This window comes from Meriones unguiculatus, chromosome 18 (genome assembly GCF_030254825.1).
Source record: "Meriones unguiculatus strain TT.TT164.6M chromosome 18, Bangor_MerUng_6.1, whole genome shotgun sequence".
NCBI lineage: Eukaryota > Metazoa > Chordata > Mammalia > Rodentia > Muridae > Meriones > Meriones unguiculatus.
The window spans coordinates 76,973,591-77,001,325 of NC_083365.1; the positions used below are offsets into that span (position 1 = coordinate 76,973,591).

Genomic DNA, 27,735 nt, shown 5'->3' on the forward strand with positions numbered 1-27,735 from the left:
TAAGGAAAGGAAATGCATTCCAAAGACTTCCTACCACAGAAAGGAAGCAGTTATAGGTCAGTGCAATGAGCAGAATCCAAAGGCAAAGGGTGAACCCATGGCTACCAGGCAACAACCTTTGACAAGGGCCTTACTTCTCTGTTCTGCCTCACTGTGAAAGACTGATTACTCTGCCATTCCCTCCAAATAGGGATCTGTAGTAAGTGAAAGATATTAAAAATAAATACAAATGTTTCTGCTTTTCTGCAGACAGTACCATAACAGTATAAGACACTAGAGAAAACACGACCAAGAAGAAGAGCCTTGGCTAGAAAGCAGAGTCTCAGATCCATCCCTGGTTCCCATGAGGCCACTGACAGTATTTGTTGGTCCCAGGAAAAGTAGAGGATGAATGAAGAAACAGGAAACAATAATAATAGGTAATTACTATTGTCTCTCCCATTTTTTTTCATCTACTTCTCTATTCCTTTATACCAGCCGAGGGCTATTCTGATCCTAATTAGTGCTCAGGAAAGGAAAGCAGTGGCCAGTCACTGCCTGAAGGCAGGCTTCTTCCAGAACCTCCACCCATCAGCTTCCAGTTCTCTACACAGAAACCATTGCTCTGCTTCACAAAGTTTACCCTACAAACAATAAGATGGGCAGAATGGAAGACAGCAGCCCTCCAAGGCACCAGACTCTGCTCCATCAGGAAGCCTGATCCCAACATCTGCTCAGTCCTAATTCGTAGCCCTACTAAAACCCACAGCTGAAAAAGGGCCTCTGAACCTGTGCCCATCCAGCATGCCTGCTCAGCTTCCATCAGGCAAGGTGACAACACCCACCATGCCTTGCTCTCTGCAGAGTCAGGGGGATGAGGAAATGGTGCTGAGCTCAGTATTAGGGCCAGGCTGCCTGAAGAAACCTACATTCTTTTTCCATGAGAAAAGCCACTAGACAGAGGCCTGGAAACACAAATACCCATTTCCCTCTGGTCTGGAGTATCTCCAGATGGAGGGGCAGGGACCTACCATGAGCCAGGGTCTCGCTGCAGAGCCTCTGTGGGATCTGGAGCTTTTCTGACAGCTCATGACTCCTCGGGAGCCTTTGGAAGAACCGCTGGAGACACACGGTGACTGTGCTGAAGCAGGCAGCCACCACCTCCTCATCTGGGCCCTCCCTCATTCTAAGATGTCTGCAGATCAATAGCTCTTTTCTAAGTCTGGCGCCAAAGGGGTGGGGTGGGGGCAAGAGAGGGAGTCAATGGCCCTGTGGAGGGCTCTAGGCTTCCTGTTACCAGAATAGGTATCTGAGGCCTCTTGGATGCCGCTACCTCCTCCAATGGAAAACTTTCTATTCCTGGACTTTTAGCTTGATAAGATAAAAGTGCCCCCACCAAACAGACTGTGGGAAAGCCAGCCCCTGCCTCACTCCTCACTCATGCCTGTGAACCTGAGAAATCAATGTCTTCAAAGTTTCAAGTGATGACCAAAGTCATCCGTTACCTCATATCACCTGTCCAGCCTAGGAGCTCATTAATGGATTGCTTTGGGGGAGGTGGGTTAATAGTGCTTTACCAGCTGAATATCAGGCTCCTGAGGGACAGCCCAAAGCTAATTCATATTGCTGAATTCATATCCCTGAGCAGAGGTTGGGGGTGGGGGGAACTGCAAGACAGCTGTGTGGCTTTGAGGAGGTCAGAATATATATCTTAGACCAGATACCTGGGAAGAGGGGAGAGACAGGCAGAAAGATGTGGTTGTGTGGGCTACAGGGCATGGGGATGGGGAGCAAAGGTGAAAACAATGGTCTCGCACTTAAAGACAGAAATGTCTCCTTGGCCTAAAATGGAGCTCACGAGATATCCCTCACCCTGATCCCAAAGGAGCTAGCCCTCATGAGGGAGTTTCTGATGACTTTGCTGCCCAGGCCAAATCAGAAAGCTGATACCAGTATGGCAGCAGCCTTCTAGGAAGCCCCCTGGGAGGCCCATCCTCAGGCTGCCAGAGACCCAGCCTCCCCACCCAGAGCCTCCCCAGCAAGAGAATGTGAGCTTTAGAAGGCTGGGCACAGGTTGGATCACCATGGCCATCTTGTGCTAGGTCAGGTAGCAGGCACTGGACTACAGATGTCCCTCTATGGAAGTATCAGTGTCACAGGCAACTATAAAGCTCTGGACCAACCTTTCTGTACTCTCATCTCCCCCAGAGTCAAAGAGAATGCCATAGGCCAAAGGCCATATTCTCTGACCTACTCAAAGAAACAGACCTTGACTCTGAACCTTAAAGAAGCTGCCCATCCCCTACCTTCCTCACAGAAATCCAGCTAAGAGAGAAGTTCTGTCCAGTCCACGTGTCCTGTAGAGAGCCTCCATACTCAGTACGGAATAGCAGCATATAATTACAAGTCCTTATTTAATATGAAAACAGTGCCACATGCCTGCAATCCCAGCTACTCAGGAGGCTGGGCCAGGAGGATGTAGGTTCAAGGCCAGCCTAGGCAATTAAGCAAGACCCTGTTTTCCTGGGGCCAGGAGTTGGGCTCAGTGTTAGAATATTTGACTAACATTCAGGGACTTTGAAATCAACTCTTAATAACTTCAAGAATTTTTTTCAAAGATTTTGAGTTTATTGGCAAGTTTTTTAAACCTTGTTTTATATGCCTCCTCATGGTTTTATAATCATTTTGTTTTGATCTATTATGCTCCATTGAGTCCCCTTCTGAAGCCTGCCTCATTCTGTCTTTTGTCATTCTATGTGCTTGAGGAAGAATACATAAAATTCAACAATTTTATATATTTGAGGACAGTATATTTTTGTCCCTTCTTAAAGAGAACACGGAATACCTTCTCATTCAGTCAAGCTTCCTTTAACCTAGCATGTTCAGGGCTATGACTTGTGGGAAAGGGATGCCCTTCTTTGGCTGCCCTGAGATATTTTCAGGTGTTGTTTTACATAAGTGTGTGGTGTGTGGAAGGGGCTAAATATATTCATTAAGTTTGGGTAAAAAAAATCATTCTACACCACTGCAGAGAGGTATCTTATCCATATTTGGGAAACTGTGTTTTAAAAAACTATCTTGGAAATGATTACAGAGTTTCACTAGCATTTGGATGGAGTGTACTAAGACTTATTTTGACACTTCACCTTTGCATGGGCATCATTTCTCAGGCCTGGACATTGATCCTTTTCCCTCAGGAAGACTAGGCTGCTTCTAGTCTGTTGTTGTTTTTTTTTTTTAATTTTTAATTTTATTTTTGTTAATTATAATTTATTCATTTTGTATCCCAGCTGTAGCCCCCCTCCCAATCCCACCCTCCCTCCCTCTTCTTCTCCTATGCCCCTCCCCCAGCCCAATGACAGCGGAGGTCCTCCTCCCCTTCCATCTGACCCTAGTCTATCAGGTCTCATCAGGACTGGCTTCTTTGTCTTTCTCTGTGGCCTGGTAAGGCCGCTCCTCCCTCAGGTGGAGGTGTTCAAAGAGCCAGCCCATGAATTCATGTCAGAGATGGTCCCTTTTCCTATTACTGGGGAACTCACTTGGACACTGAACTGCCATGGGCTACTTCTGTGCAGGGGTTCTAAGTTATTTCCATGCATAATCAATCTCAGAAAAGACCCCTGTGCCCAGGGGTCTTTTGCTCTTCTTGTGGAGCTCCTGTTTCCTCCAGGTCTTTCTATCTCCCCCTTCTTTCATAAGATTCCCTACACTCTACAAAAAGTTTGGCTATGAATCTTAGTATATGTTTTGATACCCTGCTGGGTAGAGTCTTTCAGAGGCCCTCTGTGATAGGCTCCTGTCCTGTTCCCTGTTTTCTCCCTCTTCTGATGTCCATCTTGTTTGCCTTTCTGAATGAAGATTGTGCATCTTACCAAAAATATGGAATGCTTCACGAATTTGCGTGTCATCCTTGGACAGGGGCCATGCTAATCTTCTCTGTATCGTTCCAATTTTAGTATATGTGCTGCTGAAGCGAGCACTCTAGTCTGTTTTTGTGGCCTGTTAGCATGTCAATTGTGCTCTGTCCCAAAAAAAGGTTGTAAGTCCAAGTCCTGAGATGACACCTGGGATTCTCAAGCAAGAGGTGGCGCCAAGGCCCTTTGCCCCTCTGGAGGGCCTGGGAACTCTGACACTGCCCACCACAGGGGAGGGTAGTATTGCCACTACTGCCCTGGGAGAGAAGGGCACCTGAGGCTAAGAGAATTTTAATATGCATAAAAGGGGAAGTCCCTTGACTTTGGCTCTAGGATAGCTTCACTTCTCTTTTCTCAGCACAAAGGTTTGTTTTGGTTTGGGGTTTTCTTTTGTTATTTCTAGTATTCAGGATGAAACCTGGGACCTACACACGTGTTCTAGAGTCTTCATGTATGATTCTTTGGAGGTGAGACAGGTATTCTACAGGGAGGTCTACCACCTCTAGCAGGGGAGTGTCTATGATGACCTCTGGCTGCCCCTAATTTCCAAACTTGGGTTGAAGCTCTCTCTCTCCATGATGAAAGGAAAGTCCAGCCCAAGTGTCAGCAGAACTGGGAGCAACAACCTTCACCAGCTTACAGGTTTTGGGTAAGGTGTAGCAGCTCACGAAATACCTACATACATAAAAATGGATTGCTCTCGAAGCACTCGTTGAAAGAGCAGGCAGACATTTTGGGAGAGCTCTCTGAGCTCTCAGATTACTGCAGGAATCTGTGGTTAAACAGAGGCTCTCTGGGTTTTTAATACTTTCCACTGCTGCAGAAAGGACATGATTATTATAACAGAAACCACCAAACCTCCAGCCTCTAAAGAGCTTGGATGGAAAACACATCCAAGTGAATGAGCAAAGTAGGCAGCAGAGCCACTGTCTGGGGTTCAAGCCAGAGGTCTGCAAAGCAGCCATGGCTAACTCTTCAGTCCTTATCCAGCCCTTCTCTGCCTCAGCTGTCTGCCCCGGGATTCTGTTTGCTTAATTTCACTTCGGTTATTGGCTGGTCTGTGTCACCGAGCTCTGACACCTGTCCACACCCACCCATACACGTGCCTATGTGTGTGCACACACAAACACCCACCCCACGCACATGCCTGTGTGCACACCCACCTCATGCACATGTCTGTCACCACCCAGTACTGGCAAAGGAAGAACACTAGTTTCTTCTACTCTAGGATTTAAAGATCTCATGATTGCACACGATAAAGACCAACTTAAGAGACTAAATGGGGAGACAGGCTGTGTGCAGTCAACTCTCACCTACCTGGGCACCAATGGAAACTGCAGCTTGCACATGGATCACCCTCCTTTTTTTTTCACCCCCTGTAGCTATTACTAGTAATAGTGTTTTGGACATTTCAACATTCATTGACAGAGAGAGGGACAGGAATAAGAAAACTTAATAAACTATACGGCCAATGATACTAGTTCTGAAGGCAAAATGCTGTGTTAGATTCTGGGTCATCCAATAGAAGCCACTCTACTCCCCTGACTGTGATGTCCCCTCATCTTTGAGACAGCCATGATTAAGTAAGTCCTGCCCAACCTCACAGCAGAACGCAGGGCCCAACACAGGAGCCTGAAAATGCTTTACACAGCCAAGTGTGATTCAAGTCCCTTCTGCTCCTAGACTTCTCAGCCATTCTAAGACAGGTGAATATTTATTTCCATTTTCACAGGTTTTCAAAACAACTCATGTCACGGCTTAGCAAATTCAGTGATGACATTTTCCCAAGGCCAGCTCTCAGCAGACAATGCTGGGGGATCTAAGTTTTCCTGTTTTTTTTTTGTTTTTGTTTTTGTTTTTTTTAGGGCTCTTGGATCCCAGGTGTGCACAGCAGTATTGTTGTGGCTATGTGATAATCCATCTAATCAAGGTCTTGTACATGTTAGGCAAGTGGTCTATAACGCTTCAGAAATATTTTTTAAAACCACAAACAACACTGCTGTAGTTTTAGACCTGTCTTTTCTGAACTTGTTTCCTTAAGGTCCATGTAAGATCAGTTTTCATTTCCTTTTCATGTGTGATTGTGTGTGTACATACACATGTGTGTTCATGTTTCTGTGTATGAAAGCACATGTAGAAGAACAACCTGGGTACCATTCCTCAGGAGCCATCTTCCTTGTTTTGAGACAGGGTCTCACACTGGGCCCAAGGATTTTCCCATTAGGCTCACTGGCTGGCCAGCATCTACAAGTATCTGCCTGCCTCTGTTCCCACAGGTTGGGCTTACAAATGTGTGGGGGCTAGAGTGATGGCTCAGCGGTTAAGAGAACTAGCTGCTCTTCCAGAGGTCCTGAGTCCAGTTCCCAGCAACCACATGGTGGCTCACAACCATCTGCAATGGGATCTGATTATTTTGGTGTACATGAAGACAGAACACTCATATAAATAAAATACATACATAAATAAATCTTTGGGAAAAAAAAACAAAACCAAGAAACAAATGTGTGCTCCATGCCCAGCTATATATGTGTGTTCTAGGGCTCTAACTTTAATTAGCATGCTTGTAGAGCAAGTACTTTACATACTGAACTATCTTTCCAGCTTTCATTTTTCTCCAGCCAATATACACTGAAGATCTGGAAATGTGTCTATTCAAGACACAGGGGGTGAGAGGTGGCAGAAGGTGGCTCAGAGGTCACCTGCCAAAGAGTAAATATGACCTACAGGTCACAGGTGAGTGTTATGCTGAGCCACCACCCACCTGTCCAGTGACACATGGAAGTGAGCAGCCTAAATGCGGAACTCCCCCTGGCAAGCCCTCTGTGCAATGCCACCTTGAGCTTTTCCTCCTGGCGTCCCCAACTGCAGTCAAGACAGTGGATATAGGTAGGAACACCCTGAAGAAAACACGTGACTCTTCAATTTTTATCAGTTATCTAGACCCTCAACCACAACCCATCATTCTACATTGAGACTGGGCTGTGGTTCCCAGACACACTCTTCCCCAACTAAAGCACAAAGAGACACAGCTTCAAATTTCCCAGCAAAGGCATCTCATGAACTTCCTCAACTCCAGGAACCACAAGCAGGCTAGAACAGGCCTGGCAGAGACATGTTGGCCACTTCTGCCAATGAACACACCATGAAGAGGTCTTGAGGTCCACCTGGCTCTGCCCATGTCTCCTCAGCATAGTCTGTGTGCATGCTTCGGGGAAGACCCACAGGCATGAGTCGGAGATAAGATACCCTTGACCTTGGTACCAGGCACGCACGACTATTCTCAGCACAGACTTTATTCTACTGAACCAGCGCCCTCCAGGGAAAGTAGCCTGTGATCAGCCTAACACCACCTCCTTAAGCCTTCTCCTTCTCTTCCCAAAGTCCCAAGCTTGCTCAGCTACCCTTTCAACCCTGAGCTCCTACTCAGAACATGGGGGAGAGAAGCTTGCCAGAATGCCTGGAAAAAAACCAAATATGAGTAAATACAAAGCCATCTCCTGAGTCAGGGCTGGCCTCTGCAGAGTCAGCTGCCGCCAGCACTTCCTGACCCAGTAGGGGGGAGCTGGAGCAGAGCCCTGTGGGAGGGCTGGGTGGCAGCAGACAGCAGAAACCAAGAGCAAGACCATGTATCTGGGAGGGCAGAGATGGCCTGTCCGCTGGGAAGAGCGCCTGGCTCTGAGCAAGACCAGGACCAGGAGCAGAATCGCCAGGGTCAGAGTGCTTACATGCCTTGCACACACACAGCTATTCACCCCCAAAGAACCTTGCCATCTCTGGAATGCGAACAGGAAGGGCTTGAGATGTTTACAGATCCATCACCAGTCTTAATAATATTCCAGGCAGTGCAAGAGCAGCAAGCAGCCGCCCTCTATGGGAAACTGAGGCATGAAGGCTGAGTATGCAGAGCTATCGAGATCCCTGGGAGGTGGGTAGGACACACACACCACCTTGCCATGACTGGAGACTGCCTATGATAGAGGTGTTGTATACTGGGTCCCAAGTGGGGAAACGTGCTGAGGGCCTGAGATGGCCTTAAAGCTTTGCAGGCATGTCAGAATTAGCTCTACCTGAGAGGTTCTTGCTAACAGGCTGGCCAAGAAAGCCCCAGGCAGGTAACTCCTTGGCAGAAACACCCCACATTCCAGCCTCATGAGGCTGTTTTCAGGATGAGTGTGGCAGCAAGCATGGAAATGAGATTCTTCAGAGAAGAGGCATTGCTGGAAATGTGAAATGTCCTGCCTGTGTGCCTTCTCAGCCCTCGGCTGGCCTGGCCCAAGCTGAAACAGCACACAGTCCCCAGGATGGGATTCACTCTGTCAGGCAGGCAGAGTCCTTCTGGCTGGCTGAGGCTGTTTTCCTTCTCATTCGGGGTTTACCTACCACACTCACTTGTCACTGGCTAGTTCAAGAGTGAGCTTGGAAAAAGAGAAAAATCCCAGCCCCAGTCCTCATCAATTCCCTGCCATTCTAATAACTCACGGCTTCGGCAGACGAACACACACATTCATTACCAAGTCTAATTAGGCTGTAGACAAGTAGCATTAATCATTTTTGACTACACCTGGAATTCAAGCCCCCATACTCCATAATCATAGAATTTCATGCTTTAATGAATGAGGATTGGAATTAATCCCTTCACTTTCATCTTTTGAGATAATGGGAAGGGAAGAATGGAAAACTAGGGGTGTCGACTGGAGGAGTCAGAGTACCACCATTGCCCTTTCCTTATCTTTTAACACACACTCCAAAGAGGCCTTTCCCAAGAAGACTTTATTTAGAGCCAGAGGGGAGAAAGCTGGACGTTTCCTTATCATCTTCAACAACAAAACATCAATTTAAGTGCCTAATTTTTCTAGCTTCCCAAACAAAATATGAGTCTAAACTCAGGAAAACACCAGCTACTCCCTCCAGCACTGCTGGATTGCCCTGGGCAAACAGTTTCCAAGTGCCCAGAGGAAACACAGGAACCGTCAGCACAGCCAAGGGCTGTGCCACTATGCTTTTTATAAAGACCTTTGTCTGCCACAGTATGGTGGGGTGTGTATGGTGGCCTAAGTCAGGGTCCTAGTAGTCTTGCAAAGAGCCCCTAATAGAATTGGTGAGCTGCCACCAGGGTGGTGGCAATCCCACAAAGGATCTAGTTAAACCCAGCCATTAATACAGCAACAGGAATTAGAGGAGTCAGACAAGCAATTCCAAGACACCAGTAGCTCTCAGGAAGAAAAGTCATGAGCCCCTCCCTAGGAATTGGGCAGTGAGTACATGGTTTTCACACTGTCATCAAAATCTATCACTGGAGGCGGATGTTAGGGGACTGAGCCCCAGGGAAATCCCCCTTTCAAGCCTATCATTCCAATCACTTTATACCCATAGTTCTGAATAAGCACCCTTTCAGAGGGTCTCTTTTCCCAGAGCCAACCTGGGGCACCCAAGTATCAACAGCTTTCAACAGATACCTGAAGTCTCTCCTATCTGGCTGAGAATTAGACTTAGTTTCTCCAACTGCCAGGCCATTCCTTGGCCCAGAATGGTTCACACACCCACTCAAATGAGACAAATGGCAGGTGGCCATCTTTATGTGCCTTCTACACAAGAAAGGGCAAGAGGCAGCTGGAGAAATTCCCAGGTTATTTGCTGTTGACTGTTCTCTCCGGGAATGTTAGAGTTAGTTAACGTCTCACCATTACCACCCCGCCCAAACACAAAGCATTGGGGTTCTGCAGACTCTCACCTATGCTGGTTTCCTCTGCCTGTATTTGTGCTAAACCCAGTGGATTTCCTTCTTTATCTAACAAATTTGATTTTGTGTGTACATGTATTGTGGGTGTATTTGGAAGCCAGAGGTCAGCATGAGTCTCTCTCCTAACTGCTCGCCATTTTATTTTTAAGATAGGGTCTCTCAGTGATCCTGGCTTACAGGTGAGCACTATAGGGCTAGACTTTTTACAATGAATCTGGGGATCTGAACTCACCTCTTTATGCTTGCTCTGTAAGCACTTCATCAACTGAGCCATCTTTCTAGCTCCCAGACTTAATCCTGAGAGTTAGCAATAGCTCTGATTTTTCCAGCATTAACCAGCACTGCTACAGACCATGAAATGGAATTAAACTTAAGCTAGGCAAGGCAAGTCTTTACAATTTCTTTTATTGAAAGCCCATTTGCCAACTAGGCTCCTACCCAGTATCAGCCTCCTGAACAGACATGTCATTTACAGCCCCCCTGACCTTTGACTCTTAACAACATAGACAAACATCTGTTTCCAACCACCACTTACGGAAACCATCACAGCACTTTGCTGGTCATAAGTGCTGTTCGGAAAGGGACCTCTAAGCCAGGCACAGGAGAATCTCAGCCACTGGACTATGGGTTTCATCACAGCTGACTTCCACCTGAGATGCTAGGCAGAGCTGTCATTTCTAGAGGATACTTCATACCTGAACTTCGAAGATTTAGTATTCACTTGCCCCCTTTCAACTCCACAACCAATCAGAGCTTGACAACTGTACTCTACGCTGGTGAGGTATAGTGAGCCCCAGCCAGCCGTGAAAAGCTCTTAAATGGGAGGAGATGATAGTAACGTTTTTATCTAATTGGATGTTCATTTGTATCCTGCCAAGCACTTTTTTAATCAACTTGTATATGATTAATGAATTGAATTCTAGCATTGACATGATGCAGTAGATAAGACCATTATCGGAAAATTTTAAAGACAAGTGAGGGAAACACAGACATTCATGGGGCCACACAGAGACTAAGTGGAAGTTTAGATTCAAAGCTAGAACTTTGGTTCCAGTTTGAGGTGTGTGTGTTTGTGTGTGTATATATGAGTGTGTGCATCTATGGGTACAAGTAGGCTAGGGTTGGTCAGCAAGGGACAGGAACCTCTATGTCTCCACTCCCCACCCAACACTGGGATTTTGAGCATGTGCCGTGGTGCCTGCCTTTATTTTTGTTCATGTGGGTTCTAAGGATCAAGCTCAGGTCTTCACCCTTGCCTTGCCAATTGAGCTATCTTCCCCAGCTCGAAGATCCCTTTTAAACGTCCCTTTTCTGATCCATGCTTTTCAAAATGAAAATAAAGCAAACAAACCCCTCTCAGGGAACCAGACCTCAGCTTAATACCAGATGCCTGGTGAGTCTGATCTGCACACAAAAAAAATTTCTCAACTTTCTCCTAGTCAGCCAAACACTCACAGTTAAATATTAAAAACAACAAACAGAGATCCCTTTCTATGGCTTCTTGACTCCAGTTCTGTGGCCTCTCTAGTGGTCAGACATCTCTGGCTGGTAGAAAACCCACTACAAAGGGGTCACAGGAACCCAAGAAGGTGAGAGGACCTCAGCAAGTTGCAGGTCAAGAGGCCTGTGATCTGTTTTCCAACTGCTGGAAACTATCCAGGGACAGAGCAAGGGACATAAACAATTCTAAATGAGGTCTGAGGATGCTCATTTAGTCATGGAGTACTGCACAGATACCCACACAGAAACCCGCCAACATACCGTTATTGTGAATGTGGAGGACATTACAAACTCGGTGTGAAACTCATGGTCTGTCAAAGGCTGACTACAAGCAAGAAATACAACAAGCATATTTCCACAGAGAGCACAGCTTCTGGAATTTGAGCATAGGTACATCCATATCAACGAAGGTACTGGCTCTTTCCCTGTACACAAGGTTAGCGGATCCTGCATGGCACCCAGGAACACGGAGGGAGAGAACACTAGCAGCATATCCAAGGGTAAGTTGCACTGGATTCTTCTGCAGGTCAGCAGCACTTACAAAGGACAGGATCCACACGCGGCACAGGCACAGGCCTCTTCATGCCCAGCTCTCTCCTGAACAGGCACCTGAATGGGGAGTGCTGATGGTAGGAAGAACACACCTCCTTTTCCCTTTCCCTCAATCCTGGCAGTGGCTGAGGGGGAGCTGCTGTGGACTACAGTAAGAGGAAAGGTAGGGCTAGCTGCTGCTCTCCAGCAATGCAGTCTGAGCAAGGTACAGGGTGTTATGGTAGGAAAAGGCCCTTCACCAAAAGATGTGACCATGACTGCAATCCATTTCCACAGATGATTGCTGGAGACTGTCATTGTGCTGTGTGCCTCACATGTTTGAAGCCGCTACAAAGCCGCTACATAAACACATGGGTAGGAGTGTCCTGTAGCAACAGCCGATATACGGTTGGTGAGGACGGACACATATTAAAGGGATGCACACAGTCTCACCATTGGAGAGAGGTAATCATAAGCTCTAACAAGAGCGAGGATTTGCTCAGACACTCTCTATACCGGTGCCCAATGTTACAGTAAGTATTGAGCGAAGCCAGCAGATAACTGGGAATGCCTTGAGGAAGGAACCAGCTGGGAGCTTAGTGATTTTAACGATGGAAGACTGGTGCAGGGGCCCAAGAGAAAGAAGACTGAAGCAGGGCACAAAGGGTTGAGGAGTCAGGTGTGGAGGGCAGAAGTGACCTTAGGCGCAGGTGACTTCACCCTCACAGCTGTTTCCATTCAAAGCCCTAACTAGGCTTCTGGTGCCAACAGCTACACTAGAAGGAAGAGCCTGAGCAAAACCAAAGGGGACCAACAAGCCATTTCCCCATTAACTCTAAGTAAGGGTCAAATATCAATACCACCATCCAATTCTAAAAATGTACGACTAAAGGAAGAAGAGGCCGTACGGAAGGCAACTGAATGACCTTGTGCAGAGCCATCAATCCCAACCTGCAAACAAGCCTGCCTGCACGCAAGGGGGAGAAGGCTCAGCCCCATCTGTACACATATAACCACATACACACATATAATCACATGGGGTCAGTGGGCAGCCACTAACGGATACCAGGCAGTGGACAGCACTCCAAAGGTTACCTGCCTAAAGTTGGCTACAAAAGGCCTCCTCTCCCAGGCTAAGAGCCCTTCACCCTGCGCACCTCCCCTGCCCTCACTCACTAGCGCAACGCAGCGCCTGCCGCAGAACCTCCTGTCCGCACAGGTCACACCAGCCCGGGTCACCCCGAAGCGCCAGTTCCACGAAATGGTGCCCCTCGCCTCTCTCGGCCAGGACACGGGGATCCTGTGGCTGCTCGAAGATGCTCCGCACGTCGCGGGGTCGGTGAGACCCAGGCCGCCGCCGCAGTCTCTGCTGCAAACCGGGCCGGACAGGGCGAGCAGATCGGCAGTCTCGGGGCGTGGGCTCTGGGTCCCTACGGGCACTCTTTCGGCCGCCGCGACCCTCTGACACCCCGGACGCAGGGACCAGGGCGGTGGGGATGCAGCGGCGCGACCGGGCGGGCGGCGGCGGCGGCGGCGGCGGCTCGGTGCCACCCAGGCTTTGCAGATATCGCGGACGCTCGGGGTCTAGGAGCAGCGGGTAGGGACGCTGCCCGATGGCCGGGGACGCCATGGCCAAGGCTGGCAAGCTGCAGCAGCTACCGAGCTTGGCGGACAGGAGAGGCGGCACCGGGCGAGCGCGCTTTTAAAGGGCCCGCAGCAGGCGGGGCGGGGCGGGGCGGGGCCCTCGGAGAGGCCGGAAGGCTAACACGCGTGACTGCGGGCCGGAGCCGCGTGGATTTAAGGGCGACTCCCCGACTGGGGCCGTGAAGTTCCCAGAACCGGAGAGGCTTCGTCTGGCTCCTGGGCCTCTGCCTCTAGCCCTGCCTGGTTCGCTTTCGCATCTCCCACGCACTAACACCGGCAGGGCAAGGAGCAGGTGGGAGGGAGGGCTTTGGAACCCTGGTGGAACCCAGGCACAGGAGCTAGCCCGCTGCTGTCACTAAGGCGCTGCGGACGCTCGAGTTGGCCATGGGAAGCTGGCTAGGTGGATCCTCCCTTCGCACCCCTGCTGCATAGGCTGCCCTTCCCCCAATACTGGGGTTAGAGTGATCCTGGATGACCTTTAGTGATGGATGATCCTGAGAGAGCTCTGTGTCCCGTGGGTGGACCGGAGCTTTTCTCCGGAATTAAACCTTCCTCTTAGCTGCCGGAGAAATCACTGCAGAAATGTCAACCCCCTAAACACTTTATTCCTTTATTTTTGCTGAGGAAGATTCACCTGTGCGGGAGTGGGAAGTGGAGAAGTCCGCACCCTCCCAGCATGAAGGGGTCCGCCATAGGCTCCTGTCTGTCTAAGATTCTGCCGCCACCATCTTGAAAGTCCAATTCTCGAACGAACGACTAGGTGTTTTCTCTTTGCACTGGGTCTTGAAAATTATATAGTGGAAATGACTAATGGGCCTGTCCACAGCCCCGTTTCAAGGCAGAGAGAACAGGTGGGGCTGTGGGCATCTTAGGTTTTTTAACCTGTGTCCTGTCGTATGGTCTTTGGCCCTCTACAGTCTGTTTTTGTAGCTGCAGTCACCATTGCTCTGCCCAGTCGCCCCCCACCCACCCACCCACTTCCCCCGTTCTCACATTCTTCCCCTTATATCACAGGTTTAATTGGTTGGTTTAGCTGCAGTCACCAGCGAGCAGCTTTGGGAATAGAGTCACTCCACCCTATCCCAAAATTCTGTATTTTGGGTTTCAACAAACTACTGATAGAAATATCGGGGGGGGGGGGCTCTGTATAAACATGTACACACTTTTTCTCGTTATTATTCATTAAATAATACCGGATAGCAATGATTCATGCACATTTACACAATACCGGGTATTATAAGTAATATAGACATGGCTGAAATGCATAGGTTCTCTGTGAGCACTAAGTTAATTTATAAAGGGAGGAGCATCCTCAGGTTAGAGTATTAGGGACAATGGTGTGTATGGAGTGTGTGCGGATTCTAAAACCAGACCTGGAATTGTCTATAAATTCATCTACACCTTAACCCTTAATCCTCAGGGTTCTTTCCAGGCCAGGGACGGGTCTCCCCCTAGTGTCTGGCTGGGGAACCCTCACTTTCACTTTTCCCCTTGAAGGTAATTTTCGGGCAATTCCTAAAAGTCCAGCAGCCAGGGAATTCCCAGCCTTCCTTGCTCCACAGCCTCTCTCCCAGGGTGGTGATAATAAGAGTCCTCCACTTTCCAAATTGCTGGCAGAGGAGAGGTTCCTGGATTCATTGGTTCCCGGATGGCGGGAAGAAGGACTAAGTAATGCAAAATGGAGAGAGAGAGAGAGAGCAAGAGAGAGAGAGAGAGAGAGAGGAAGGAGGAGGGGAGGGGAGAGCAAGAGGAGGAGGAGGAGGATGGGAACGTGGGCCACGGTAGTCCCTGCTCCCCACCCTTCCTCTTGCTTGAGCTAGATCAGTGCTTCAAACCTGGAGGCATTCTAGCCCTAGAGAGATTGCTAAATCACAGCTTGCTGGCTGCACCTGAATTCCTGGATGGGTAGGTCTGGGCTCAGATACTAGACTTGCATTTCTCTCAAGTTCCCACGTAGTGTTGGTGCCAAGGGTCCACTCTGAGAACTACTGCTCAGGAGCCATGGCAGCTGTGAGGAAATGAACCACTCTGTTCCAGACTCCAGGATCTTTGGGGTGGGGCTGGTTATAACTGAGAGAACCCCAGCAGGGGCTGTTCCTTGGCACTTTCTCTGAATGTGTGAAAAGGGAAGTACAGCCTGCCTTTATGGCCTCTTACTCCTCCTCTCTGGGATTTCTGCAAGCTCCCAGAGTTCTTGTAGAATCCTGTGTGGCATATAATATTTGCTTTTTTTCTACCCTGTGTCATCCGTTCATCTCCCTCTCAGGCATGCCATGTTCTGGGTGAGATCTGGGACAGAAACCCAGTTTGAGTTTGGGGTGACAGTTTGGTGTGTAATTAACACAATTCTGATAACAAATACAGCATTAGAAGGTCAGTTTTGAAACACTATTTATGAATACTAGCTAGCAACTATCATCTCTGACTTCCCCATGCTCAGGCCGTTTGGGACTGACCTCAATTCCCTAGCTGGGAATACTCCTTTGGGTGGGCACCAGTATTGATTGTGAGTGACTGAAGCTGGCTGGGACAGTCAGGTGTGCAGCCTTCTCAGTTGTTAGGCTACATAGAAGACACTGTGGTCTTTCCTGTGACTTCGATTTGATGGAGTAGTGTTGGCTGCCTCCAGAACTGATGGGGAAATGGTATGGAGCCAGAGCTCCTGGGATGGAGACAGGTGGCAACAGTATAACTTTGTGTAACCCACCCAAACCTTTATCATGTTTATTTTAAGATTCATCTCCCTGAAACAAGAAAATTGAGGTCAGGGCAGAGTAGTAGCCACCCCCCAACCTTAATAGGTGTGGGACTCACCTCCCCAATCTTTCCCAATCCAGTCCCCTCCTCTGTCCCATGAAAGAGCATCTCCTTCCACAACTTTGTCCTTGGTCACCAGGCTGTAAGGCTTCACCACATTTGCTGAAACATCTTCTGGGAGTTTTTCTCCTCCTTAGCAGACCATCTTGGCTCAGCACTTGTCATTTTTCCCAGCTGTGACTCATTCCAGCACAGAAGATGTGCTGCTGTGCATTTTTGACCAAGAGGAAGGATTATGGTGAATTGCAGTCAAGGTCACCTTGCAGGTGGTCCCAAAATATGTTGTTTCCCCTATTGGGTGAGTTATTGCAAAACTATCCCCCAATCTCTACTTCCATCCCCTAGTAGAAAAAAAAAGGGAAGGGCAGGCATGGCTTGATTTTTCTGAAGGGGACACTTTGGTTTTGTCTGATTTTGAGGCATTTGAAGTTGCTTAAAATCTCTGAAGGTTTTAGGGAACCCTGGGGATGTTGGAAGTTGTGCATTCATAGGATTACTATATCAGTCATGATAAGTTATGTTGCAAATATAGCCCCATATTTTGGCGCATTTAAATAATAGAGACTTCTTTCTCACTCATACTACATGTTCTGTGCTGGATGGCAGGGCACTCCCATAAAAGTCACTCAGGGACTCATGAAGATCCCAGACACCATATCTAATATCGCCAGTCACTGTGCCAGAAGGAAATCAAGAAAGCCTTGATGATCCTCACTGGCACTTATAAATCTTTGTCACTTCCATTCACAAGTCACAGACCACCCTACACAAGGAGAGCCAGGAGTGGAAGCTCACCATGAGCTCAGAGTCGGAAAAGGGCTGGGGGTAGCTGGCAGTCAGCACTGATCTGTGTAGCCTTGATTGTCCTGGACTCTCTTTGTAGACCACGCTGGCCTCAAATCCACAGCCATCAGCCTGCCTCTGCCTCCTTGAGTGCTGGGATTGTAATTTAAATATCTGCTTTTTCCCAATGGTCTTTTGGGGGTTGCAACCCACAGGTTGAGAACCACTGGATTAGACAGAAAAGGTCTTTCCTAGATTCACTTAAACCTAGCTTACATGGAGAAAAAAAACAAAAACACTGTTGTTTGTGAACAACAGTGTTCCAGCATAAGAAATCAGCAAACACGAATATAAATGTGTTCAGAAGTTCCCAGCATGATGTTCTACCACTAGCCTATATTTTATAAGAGATTTTTATTAATATGACACATGGACCACAGAAAATAGGTCTGAAGCAGTGGTAAGAAAAATTGTGTGATTCCTCTATAACATTTGAGGCTCAGTCTCCACAAGAAGAGGTTCTTGCTTGCAACTTTCAGTGTGGGCCAGGGACACCTCATATTGCTAGAGAATAACAGATCTGTGAAGGTCTCTTGTAAACTGTGAAATGGCCAGTGTTCCCATTTTACAGATTTAGAAACCAAGGCACAGGATCATGTGACTGGCACAAGCATAGGTCCTAGTCTGGATTCCAGACCACCCAAATCCACATACTGGCCTTTGCAGTGCCTGATGGAGTGGGAAGAGGCAGTGGATAAAATCCTGATCCGAATATAGGTGCATCAAAGAGTCAGAATCCTTATCCAGTTTTCTTCCTATTTTGATAGCACTCTACTTCCTTGGTCAGGTCCAGTTGTCAGGTCCTGCATCTCAGGGTCATCCCAGGGTCACCCAACCATCACTCCATCTGTATCTCTACCATCACCATCATCCTAATGGGAGCTGCAGGTGGCCTTTGATTTGTCTCCCTCCCTTGGGTCTTGTTGGTCTTTCTGACCCCTTTTCTATGCAGGACAAATAGGAGGTACTGGTGTTGGTCCAGTGGAGTGAGCTCAGTTGTAGCCTTATAACCAATGTCTAGTTCAAAACATGTGTTTTTCTTTTAAGCTATAGAAATGAAGGACATTAACTGATGCTCTAGGGATAATGGAAGATACCCTAAGATCTTTAGGGCTAGAGGGGAAGAGGAGGGGACTTGGCAGCTTGAGTCATCCTCCAAAGTGCTGAGCACTGTGGTGAATTTGCTGTATCTAGATGCTCTGACTAGTCAGGACTGAGAGATGGACAAGCTCCATGTCCATTCTTTGGCATGACTTAATTTTTTTTTTTTTTTGCTTATTTTGTTTGTGAGCAGAGGTCATAGGACAGCTTACAGGGGAGTGGGATGTGTTCTCTCTTTCCACCAAACATGTCACCAAATGCTTATACTCTCCAGAGCATTTTTCTCTGTCCTTGACAGTACTTAAGGACAAAAAGTGTGTGTGTGAGTGTGTGTGTGTGTGTGTGTGTGTGTGTGTGTAGGGGTGCTCCTGAAAAGTGTTACTATTAGGCTGGGGTACCAGCTTCATGGTATCTCCTCCCTCTGCATCTGAAATGTGCAATTTTTCCACCCTGTGCTACAGCCAAACTTGTGATAGGCTGGATTATATGTGTGCATACAGTTTCGTTTTGTTTTATTTTTCCTACACTGGAAAAAGTCAGATATTCCAAACATATTTGTCAGTGGCTTTTATCCTTTAGCCAAAGGAGAGGCTACAAGCCACAAGCCCTTATATTCCAGGAGTAGGTCTGGTGTAGTGGCAGCAAGCCTCAGACTGAGGTTAGGACAGATTAACAAGCACAGAGTGGCTTCGAAGACATCATGGGCTGTCCCTACCCCACTTCAGCCCCACTCCATCCACCATTAGCCCCTTCTGTCTCTCTGATGCCCTCATTTCTGCTCCCCTTGGTGTTTTTCCATTTCTCTCTCCTTCCCTGCCACTCCCACTCCTTCCTTTCTATCTCTCCCCTTCTTTCCTCCCTTCTTCCTCTTTCCTTCCCTCCCTCCCATCTCTTCTGCCTCCCACTCTGTCTGGTGAGGGAAGTATGGGAAACTAAGGCTCTAAAAGGCAGTTATTCTGACTTGTCAGCCTAAAAACAGGAAGTACCTTTGGGTGACCCTGGCCCAGATCATAACCTTTCCCACTAGGGTTGCCCACTGTGGTGCTTTGAGTGAGAATGGCCCCCATAGGCTCATATGTTTATTGGAAAGGATCAGGAGGTGGGGCCTAGTTGAAGGAGGTGTGTCACAGGGGTGGGTTTGGAGGTTTCAAAAGCCCATACCAGACCCAGTCTCCCTCTCCCCCTCTCCCTCCTGTCTCCTGCATGTGGATCAAGATGTAAAGCTCTCACTGCTTCTCCAGCACTATGCTTGCCACCAAGCTCCCCCGCCATGATGATAATGGACTGACCCTCTGAAACTGTAAGCCAGCCCCCAAATTAAATGCTTAAGTAAGAAAGAGTAGCCTTGGTCATGGTGTCTCTTCACAGCAATAGACAGCAACTAAGACACCCACTCAGGATCCTTCCTGCCTGATAAGTGACAGTCTGAGCCAGGCCGTACAGACTCTATCTTAAAACAAACAACAAAACCTTTAACTTTAAAGACAGGACTGAAATTGTTGGAGTGTTTCAGAAGGGTTTTCTAAACAGCTAAGAACAGTACCCACTAATGCATCGGTGCTGAAGAGAGGAGCCACAGAAAAGCAAAAGGCAGATGCTGAAGGAAAGCAGCCAGGCCACTGAAATCCATAGACTCATTCCCTAGATTGAGCTGTCCAGGAGGGGCAGGGTGAGGTCCCCATTCCAGGGTCCATTCATGGGTCATTATAAACTCTGCCTCACCAAGGAAGCACACCAGTAACACAGATTCCTGGGCCACATCCTTCCCCAGCCACTTGGATTCAGATGTTGGGTGGGGCCCTGGAATTGTGTTTCTAAACAGATACTACTCTCCAAGAGCAAACTGGAGCCTTAAAGACCTGCTACACAGACCTACAGCACCAAGGCATGGAAGGAAGCTCTAGTCTCCTCCCTCTTCCCAGCTGCCTGTGCTCTGGCCTGAGGAGCTGGGACGGCCCTTCACACTCCTAAGAACTCTAACTTAAGCTAGTCTATTCTCAGAGGGTGCCCAGGTACATCTAAATGCAATGGGGCACCTTTCCAGATGTCTGCAAAAATCTGAGCCCTTTGCTCAACCTGAGACTCATAGTGGTTGCACCTCTGCTTCCCAGCACAAGGACCTCAGTGCCAGTGAGGTACGGGTTGAGGAAGGAGTACAGAGAGCATTGTGCATGACTTTCCACCCTCCACACTGGCACTGAAGAATGGTATCTTTACATACCAGTTGGACTTGACTTAAAACCTGTCGGGTTCCTTAAAACAAAGCCCACATTCCAGCCCTGACCTTTGGGGCTGGCTCCTCCCTTTCCAAACTTCCTACTTCAGCCTACAGCTAAGGAATGCAGAAATTCATGCCTGTGCTTCTGCCCCGTGTGTTCCAAGCCTCTCACATGCTCCCTAAGAGTCTACTTTGGGATCATCTGCTCCCAAGTGACATGCTCCCAGTCATCTCTAGCCACCCTGCCCAGCAAGAAGGGAGACTCCTGCTTCATCTGAGCTGTGCATTCCAATCACAACACTGAAGGAAACTGTCCCATGACTGCCTTTCCCCAGGGCCTAGCTCCTCAGTGCCAGTCAGTGTCCTTGTCACCCTGGTAGCTTTAGTAGCTGGCAGGAGCCTGACCTTCTCAGTTTGCACCTGATGAACTGACTGGATTATTTTCATTTTAAGGAATTGATGCAGGGAACAGAGGGGCAATTTCAACGATCTTCAGACACCTGGGGCTCTTATCGGTGCCTCTGGTTGTGGGCAATGGCTATTTACATTCTTCTGAAAGGAACTAGAAACTACATTAGCAGTTTAACCACCCTGGTCAGCTGAAGGTTTTGAGGATGTTCCTCAACTTGCGGGCATGCTCCGGAGATCAGGCACTGGATTGTGTTACCTCCCAAACATCTGCATCTGGCTCCACAGGATCCCCTGGCTCTTTTGCTGTGCTCCACTAAACATGTGGGTTCTGAGCTTCTGGGAAAAACCCACTGCTGGGCTACTGATGAGCAAAAGCTGGCCTGAATCGCTCCCAGAAAGCATGCTGGAAGGGCTATCAGGGCAGAACTTGGGTCCATGGGCTTAAGGCTCAGAGAGAATACATGAAGGAACAGGGCCTAATCTAAGCAGTTAGGCTCTGTCTGACCTCTCTCCCTGGGCTGCTCTTTCTATAGACATCACTCTAGGACTCTGCCTTCCTCACTCCTGGCCCTGCTGGGTCATTAGGGAGAGCACTCTCCAGGGATGGGGAGACTTTCATGAAGACAAGGTCTATTTTGGTCAATCACTGAACTGTCTCATGCTTCAAAGCATGCAGTGGGGGTTCTTATTCGCCTTCCTCTCCTACAGAAGCCACCTTACTGTGTTGGCTGAAGGAAGGGTAGAGAAGTAACAGTTTGTAAGCAGTTTGCACAAACTATGGTGCTTTACCCAGATGCCCCTCTAGCTTCTAGGCTCAATAAAGGAAAGCTCTACAGTGGTCCTCAAACATTTTAGACATAGCCTAGATTGTGAACAGTGATAAGGATCAGGGAAATCAGAAGATGATTAGATGGTAGGCTGGGAGTTAAAAAAAAAAAAAAAAAAAAAAAGCAAACTCCTCCCAACCCCCATCCAGGCTCCTTATGTGGTCCCTAAATGACAGGGCAGGAAAAGGGAGATCTTTTAGGGAGAGGTCATCTTCCCTAAAATCAGAACCCTCTGGGGAAAAGGTGGGGACCAGGAAATGAACACTCTGTTCCATTTTCCAATGCTTCTCTGGAGAGGCCCCCTCCCAGACCTCAGGGCTTTCCCACCCCTTCTCCTTCAGGTTCCATAGCTGAGGGAAAACAGAAAAGGCAGTGCATTGATTTTATTTCTGAAGGTGCGAACCTGCTTTCTGCTTAGAACTCTGGCTTCCAACACCTGTCCACTTGGCATGGCTACTTGTTTATACTGACCAGTTGTTTCTCAGAACTAAGGGGTGCCTTAGGGAGGGAAGGCAAAGGGGGAATCCCCAAAGTACCAGTAGTTGGCCTCAACTACTTATTTTTTTCAAACGCAGGTGCATTAAGACCAAGCACAGAGGGGCAGTTTATGAGTTGCCTGTGGCCAGGAATGGGGACCCTCAGGAAACAGCCTGCTATATTCAACAGGAAACCATGAAGATTAAGTCCTCTGATCCAGTACCCTGAAGAAGCACCAGGAGAAGCCTGCTCGTCCCTGGGAAGTGCAGAATGTGAAAGGGTTGAGCCTTTTCTTCCCAAGGCCCACCTGAGTTCAGACCTCCAGGCCTGGATGAGGAAGAAGAGTCTTGGTGTCTGCTGGATAAGGCAGTGGTAGCTGCACGCTTTCTCCTGTAGGTGCTGTCCCAGCCTGTTTCCCAAGAGGACAGGCAGTCAAAGTGTTAGGCCCAGCATAAGCCTAATTTCTAGAAGGGATGAAGAAAACTCAGGAGACGGATCTCATTGATGCAAAATCGCAAGAGGTTTATTTTGACCATTGCTCAATGGGGTCACCCCTGCTGTTCACCAAGGAGTGGCATTGGGAGACAAAGGCCTTGGGTTTTTAAAGGACAAGGACAAGGCACGGGAATTTTTAGAGGTTGCAGTCTTGGCAATTCAGGATTGGATGAGGTATTTAACTTTTAAAATAATTGGTCAGCCCTGTCGTAAATATCTGGGGAATATCTGATCTTCAAGTCAGTTTGGAATTTCCTGCCATATGAGATATAGCTGCAGTTAAAGGTGGGAGAGTGATTAACTCATCCCACGTCTGTTCTGAGGAGTGGGGGCTATAGGCTTTGGGTCAAAGGTCAGGAGCTATTCAGGAGAAGGATTGGGGCCATTTGGCCCAGTTTCTAAACAAAGTTTATCTCATAGGCGCTGACCAGCCAGTGAATTTCTCTCCACTTAGTAGATATCTCTGCTTGTTCTCTTCCTTATCCTGTCCTTACAGATGGCTAATGTCAGGAACTTTTACATTCCTCTGTTCTCTGGAGAAGCACTAAGAGGCTTTAATTAACATGGGCCTAAAACTTGAAAATATAAGTTATAAGGCAATTAAAAGAAACATAAGTTACAAAGTTAGTCTGATTCTTTCAAAAGTACTGCTACTTTGTTGGCCAGTGGCCAAGAGGGAGGTAGGCTGGTGAGATGGGACCAGAACTTGCCCTGAATTTGGTCTCACAGTGTAGGGGTATAGTATGAGTGGTTCTAATGTACCCTTGTGCCTTGTGTATTCCCAGAAAGCTCAGACATCTGGTGCTGATGGGACTCTGTGTAGCCTGAAAGGAAAAGCACAGGTCAGAGTGGCACAACTGAAGACAGTACCCCAGGGCCACCAACGTTCAGGAGCATGCAGCCATCAGCTCCTCAGTTCCCTAGCTCTCTTCCTGTAGGATGCTTGTCCCCAGACACTGCCTTCTGCTTTTCATCTCCGCTCTGGAATCACCTGGAGAGCTTAAAAGGCCCCTAGCCTAGGCCTCGATCAGGGTCTCTAGTGCAGTGCCCAGAAACCCTGCACTTTTAGAAGCACCATTGTTTTAATGTGAAGATACTCTGGGAGGCCAGAAAGGGGTCCAGATTGGTTCATTAGGCTCTTTGGCTGCAGGTCTGAATGCGGAAGTGCAAATTTACTAAAGCAAAGTTCTGAGATGTTTGTAAATAGACTATAAATCACAGCAAGAAAGATTTATGTTGGCATTAATGATTAGAACTTCCTGCTCAAGAGGACAGAGGCTGTGGAGGAGATAGATTCTCTTTGAGCTGGAATGAAACTGGGAGCAGATGTGCCCCCCATCCCCCTGCCAAAGGAACCCTCCTAAACTGGGACAAGTTACAGGATCTACTGGTTGCCTACCTCCTAACCCCAATTCCAATGTCTCAAAATAGCATGTGGTGGTCTGAATGACAAAAATCTCCAGTGTGTTTGAATATTTGATCCCTACTAGGTAGAACTATTTGAGAAGGATTAGGAAGTGTGGCTGTTTTGGAAGAGGGGAGCCTCTGGGAGCTGGCTTTGTGGCTTTTAAAAAGCCCGTGCCAAGGTGGGCATAGTGGTGAATGTTTTTAATTCCATCTCTTGGAAAGTAGAGGCTGATGGATCTGATTTTGAGGCCTGGTCTAAGAACAGCCAGGGCTACACAATGAGACCCTGTATCAAACAAACAACAAACATGCTTTATAAAGTGGGACTGCTACAGAGCAGACCTGTTCTGTAAATGTGCTCCTGAGTCATTGGAGCAGCTGGCAATCCTGGTATTAGAATCCCAAAGCCTGAGCACTGCTGCTGGTCCCTACCCACCAAGGAGAGGGTACTATCTAGAGATGCACCAGCCTGGGCACTCTGAGAGCAGTTGGGAAGGATAGATCCTATGGCTCAGGAGACAGACTTTGGGGAAAAATGTCAGTTTGTCTGTGCTGTGGTTTCAGGGGGAGACATAGTGGCATCCACTCCAAGAACACATGCGAAGATCCCAGGGATCATGTGCAAGAGCCCACATTCAGTGCAGAACTCTAACCAAAAGTCCACTTGTCTCCAAGCCTCACTCTGATGTACTGAGGCTAGGTAGCTTCAGGCCCTGTGAGCAAAACCCATACCTCCTCAAGATGGTGCCCTCTCTGTGGATAAGATCTTACACTCAAGCATGGTTGCTTAGAGAATCAGCAAGTACCATGGATCCTGTCTGGAGAACCCAGGGACTCTGCTCCCTGCAGCCTGGCAGCAGGGAGGACACAGCACTCCCCTGACCTGGTAGATGCTTACCATTCGATGAGGCAGTTGTTGTCCTGGAGATCAAAGGCCAATAGCTTCATATCATTACAAAGCTCCTGCACTCTGTCCAAGGAAAAAGAAAGAGGTGGCTGAGGCCCAGGCCACTAGGCCCAGAGCCCTCTTGCAGAGGCCATGGAGCAGCCTCTTTGGGGTAAAGCAAATGTGTTGTTGGCCTCAGCACCTTTCTACCCCACAACTCTCCAGCACTTACTGAAAGACCAAGTCCTTTGAATCAGGGCTGGGATGTGGAGCCATGGATTGTGGTGAGACCTGAGCCCCCTGTCCAGAAGCTCTGTCCAGAAGGAGCTGATCAAAGATCTGAGGGAAGCCATGGGTTAGTCAGGAAGGTGCTGTCAGCTCATGTGTGGCTGGGTAGCGGATATGCTGAGGAAGGTAACATATCTGCCCTCACTCTGTCTCCCCAGAACTATCCAGTCTTTTTTGTTTTCAAGACAGAGTTTCTCTGTGGAGCCTTGGCTGCCCTGGACTTGCTTTGTAGACCAGGCTAGCCTCGAACTCATAGAGGTCTGCCTGCCTCTACTATCCAGTCTTTTCAACATGCCATTCCTTCCCATCCTGGGAGTCCCACTGGTGTAGCTGCTTTCCTTCATCTGTACTGAACTGAATGATTCAGTCTGCCAAGTTCCCCTTTGGGTCTAACCTAAACCACTCATGACACAGTATAAGCCACAGTTTGGGATAGATGCTGTTCCTGGCTAGTCAGATGCTGGAAGCCACATGTATCCATCCCCTAGAAGCTCCCCCTGTATTCCCTGTGGCCAGCTAGACAGCTGCCTTGGCAGAGAATAAATCAGAAGGCCAAGGGTAGCTCATGTAACCTCTCAAGAGCAGCCTTGGGACCTCCAGGCTGGACAGAACCTGAGGAAGATGTCCCAGCAGACAGAGAGCCCTTGCTTACAGTGACCCTCAGTCTGAAATGACTAGGAATGTTTCTATCTTGGGGCACATTTGTGGGTCAGAGACCTCCAACCCTCATGGGCATCCCTGAGTTTGGTCAAGGCTTCTCTGTACACTGGCAGGAAGTGATCCAAATGCCCCTCCCCTCAGCAGCCCCTAGTGTCCCCAAAGCACCCACACCTTACTCAGGCTCTCCTGAGCTTCCCAGGCCTCTGAGTTATAGGCAGCCACAGAGCAGCCAATGAGGTGCAGGTGGTTCTGGGCCTTCTGAACCTGCCTTAAGTAAAGAATGAGATTAGAGCAGGAAGGACATGGCTCTCCATTGCTGGGACTTCCCAGCTGTCGTCAGCTCACCATGGGTACCTAAGCATTGAGTTCCCTTTATGACTCTGTCCTTCTGGGTCTCACTAACCTCTCCTGCCTGCCATGCTGCAGACAGTTGCTCCAGAGGGAACTGAGAGAATCCCAACAGAGCCAGGGGAGGAATCAATAACAATACCCATGTAAATGCAGCTTGGTCACACAAATGGCTGTCGGTAGCACTGAGCCAGGTAAGGCTTGAGAGACAGATGACAGTCCTGGCTAGTGCATTGCTTTGAGTAATGACAGTCCACACTAGAGCACTTATGTGAGGAGTGGCCATGCTTCCATTTCCTAACAAAGTAAGGGCAAAACTTGAGAATTCTCTCCATTAAGAGGACAAGTGGGGACATTTCCCCTTGCACAGAGGATATCAAGTCATAGGTCCATTAAGCCAATTTGTTTTCAACTCTGAATTCACATTAGAATTATTGGGGATAGCTCTTAAACTCCTGATATCTAAGATCTGTCAAGGAAGTCAAATCAGACCTGTTGGGGTTGTCAGGCATTGTATTCAAATGTGAGGGTGGAAAGAACACTGGCCCCATGACAAGCCCACAGGCCACATAGCACTCAGGAAACTGACCTTTCTTCTCAGGGGTCCCAGGAAAGTATACTAGGAGACCATGGGCCTGTTAGAAAAACAGTCCCAAACTTGGGAATAGTGTGAGGGAGGGTATGGAAGCCTAGCCTGGCTTTCCTGCCTACTTGAAGCTTAGCTGTTTCTCTTCTTCCCTAGGGGAGCCTTCCTGGAGAGAAGAGACCCATCATAACAGACAGGAACAGCAGGTGAAATCCAGATGTTAGGGACACCTTCGCCCATGTTCTAGTCCTTAGTGTACTATTTTTTAGCTCAGTGAAATTAAGAAGACACCAGTTCTTTGAGCCCCAGTCCCCTCATCTGACAAAGGAGGTGCTAACATTTGCTGTGTAAACACTGGGGAAACAACTAAGCGTATTTGTAGATATCACCCAGCAGACTGCCTGGCCCACCATTTCTTCACTTCTTCCTAGCTCATCTCTTACTCAGGCCTGGCAGAACCCAGTGCCCTCTGAAAGAGCTGGGCCAGCCGAGGCTCTGTGAGCACAGAGGAAGGGCCAGGCCGTTTACCTTATCTGCTTGCCGTGTGTGACCAGCAACACCTGATACTTCTGCACACACTCCTCCTGGAACACCTGCAGGAGCCTCTTGGCTAAATTTTACCCTGGAAGAACAGAGACCACATGGTCTAGAAGTGAGCAGCTAGAGCCACCTACCTGCAGAGTTAGCCCTTTTGCCACTGCCTGTCACATATGCCAGCCTCTGAGCTCACAGCAGGGGCGTATCTCAGGGAAGAGTGGATGGCCACACACTAGGGTTGGAAAGCCCAGAGGCCAGCAAAGCCACATGTACCAATAAGGAACAGGGGAGGTTGATATGGTGGCCAGTGAATGCATATACTCTCAACCTTATCCCTGGGAGGAGTAAGGAGGCTCAGCTGTAGAAAGCACATGAGTATATGAGTGTGAACATGGGTGTTTGTGTGCATGTGTGCAGGAGTTAGAAGTGGGATAGCTCTGGGAGATAAAAACCTCCAAATAGCCTTGTGGAAGATGTGGGTATCCAGGAAACAGTATCTGTGAGAAGCCAGACATGGTCCCCACTA

The 27,735-nt window shown here is 48.3% G+C and overlaps 2 protein-coding genes and 1 non-coding gene across 6 annotated transcripts in view; all 3 read right to left on the reverse strand.

Moving 5' to 3' along the window:
* Nucleotides 1-13,541, reverse strand: part of Rassf5 (Ras association domain family member 5) — a 65,171-nt gene extending 51,630 nt beyond the window's left edge. Inside the window, exon 1 of one of the 4 annotated variants that reach the window (XM_060372055.1) lies at nt 12,841-13,539. In XM_060372055.1, coding sequence (XP_060228038.1) covers nt 12,841-13,294 — 454 coding nt within the window. In that variant the 5' untranslated portion in view covers nt 13,295-13,539. Of the gene's footprint in view, nt 1-12,840 lie in introns of all 4 variants that reach the window. The other 3 variants (XM_060372053.1, XM_060372054.1, XM_060372056.1) reach the window with 3 other exon arrangements.
* LOC132649110 (U6 spliceosomal RNA) lies at nt 3,853-3,959 on the reverse strand. Its single transcript, XR_009587544.1, has one exon. It is a non-coding gene; the product is annotated as a U6 spliceosomal RNA (small nuclear RNA).
* A 9,179-nt stretch (nt 13,542-22,720) lies between the features above and the next one.
* Ikbke (inhibitor of nuclear factor kappa B kinase subunit epsilon) overlaps nt 22,721-27,735 on the reverse strand; it is a 29,067-nt gene continuing 24,052 nt past the window's right edge. The window contains 5 exon segments of the mRNA XM_021640136.2: nt 22,721-23,321; nt 24,803-24,874; nt 25,023-25,129; nt 25,910-26,006; nt 27,201-27,288. Of these exon segments, the coding sequence (XP_021495811.1) occupies nt 23,288-23,321; nt 24,803-24,874; nt 25,023-25,129; nt 25,910-26,006; nt 27,201-27,288 (398 nt within the window). The 3' untranslated portion in view covers nt 22,721-23,287.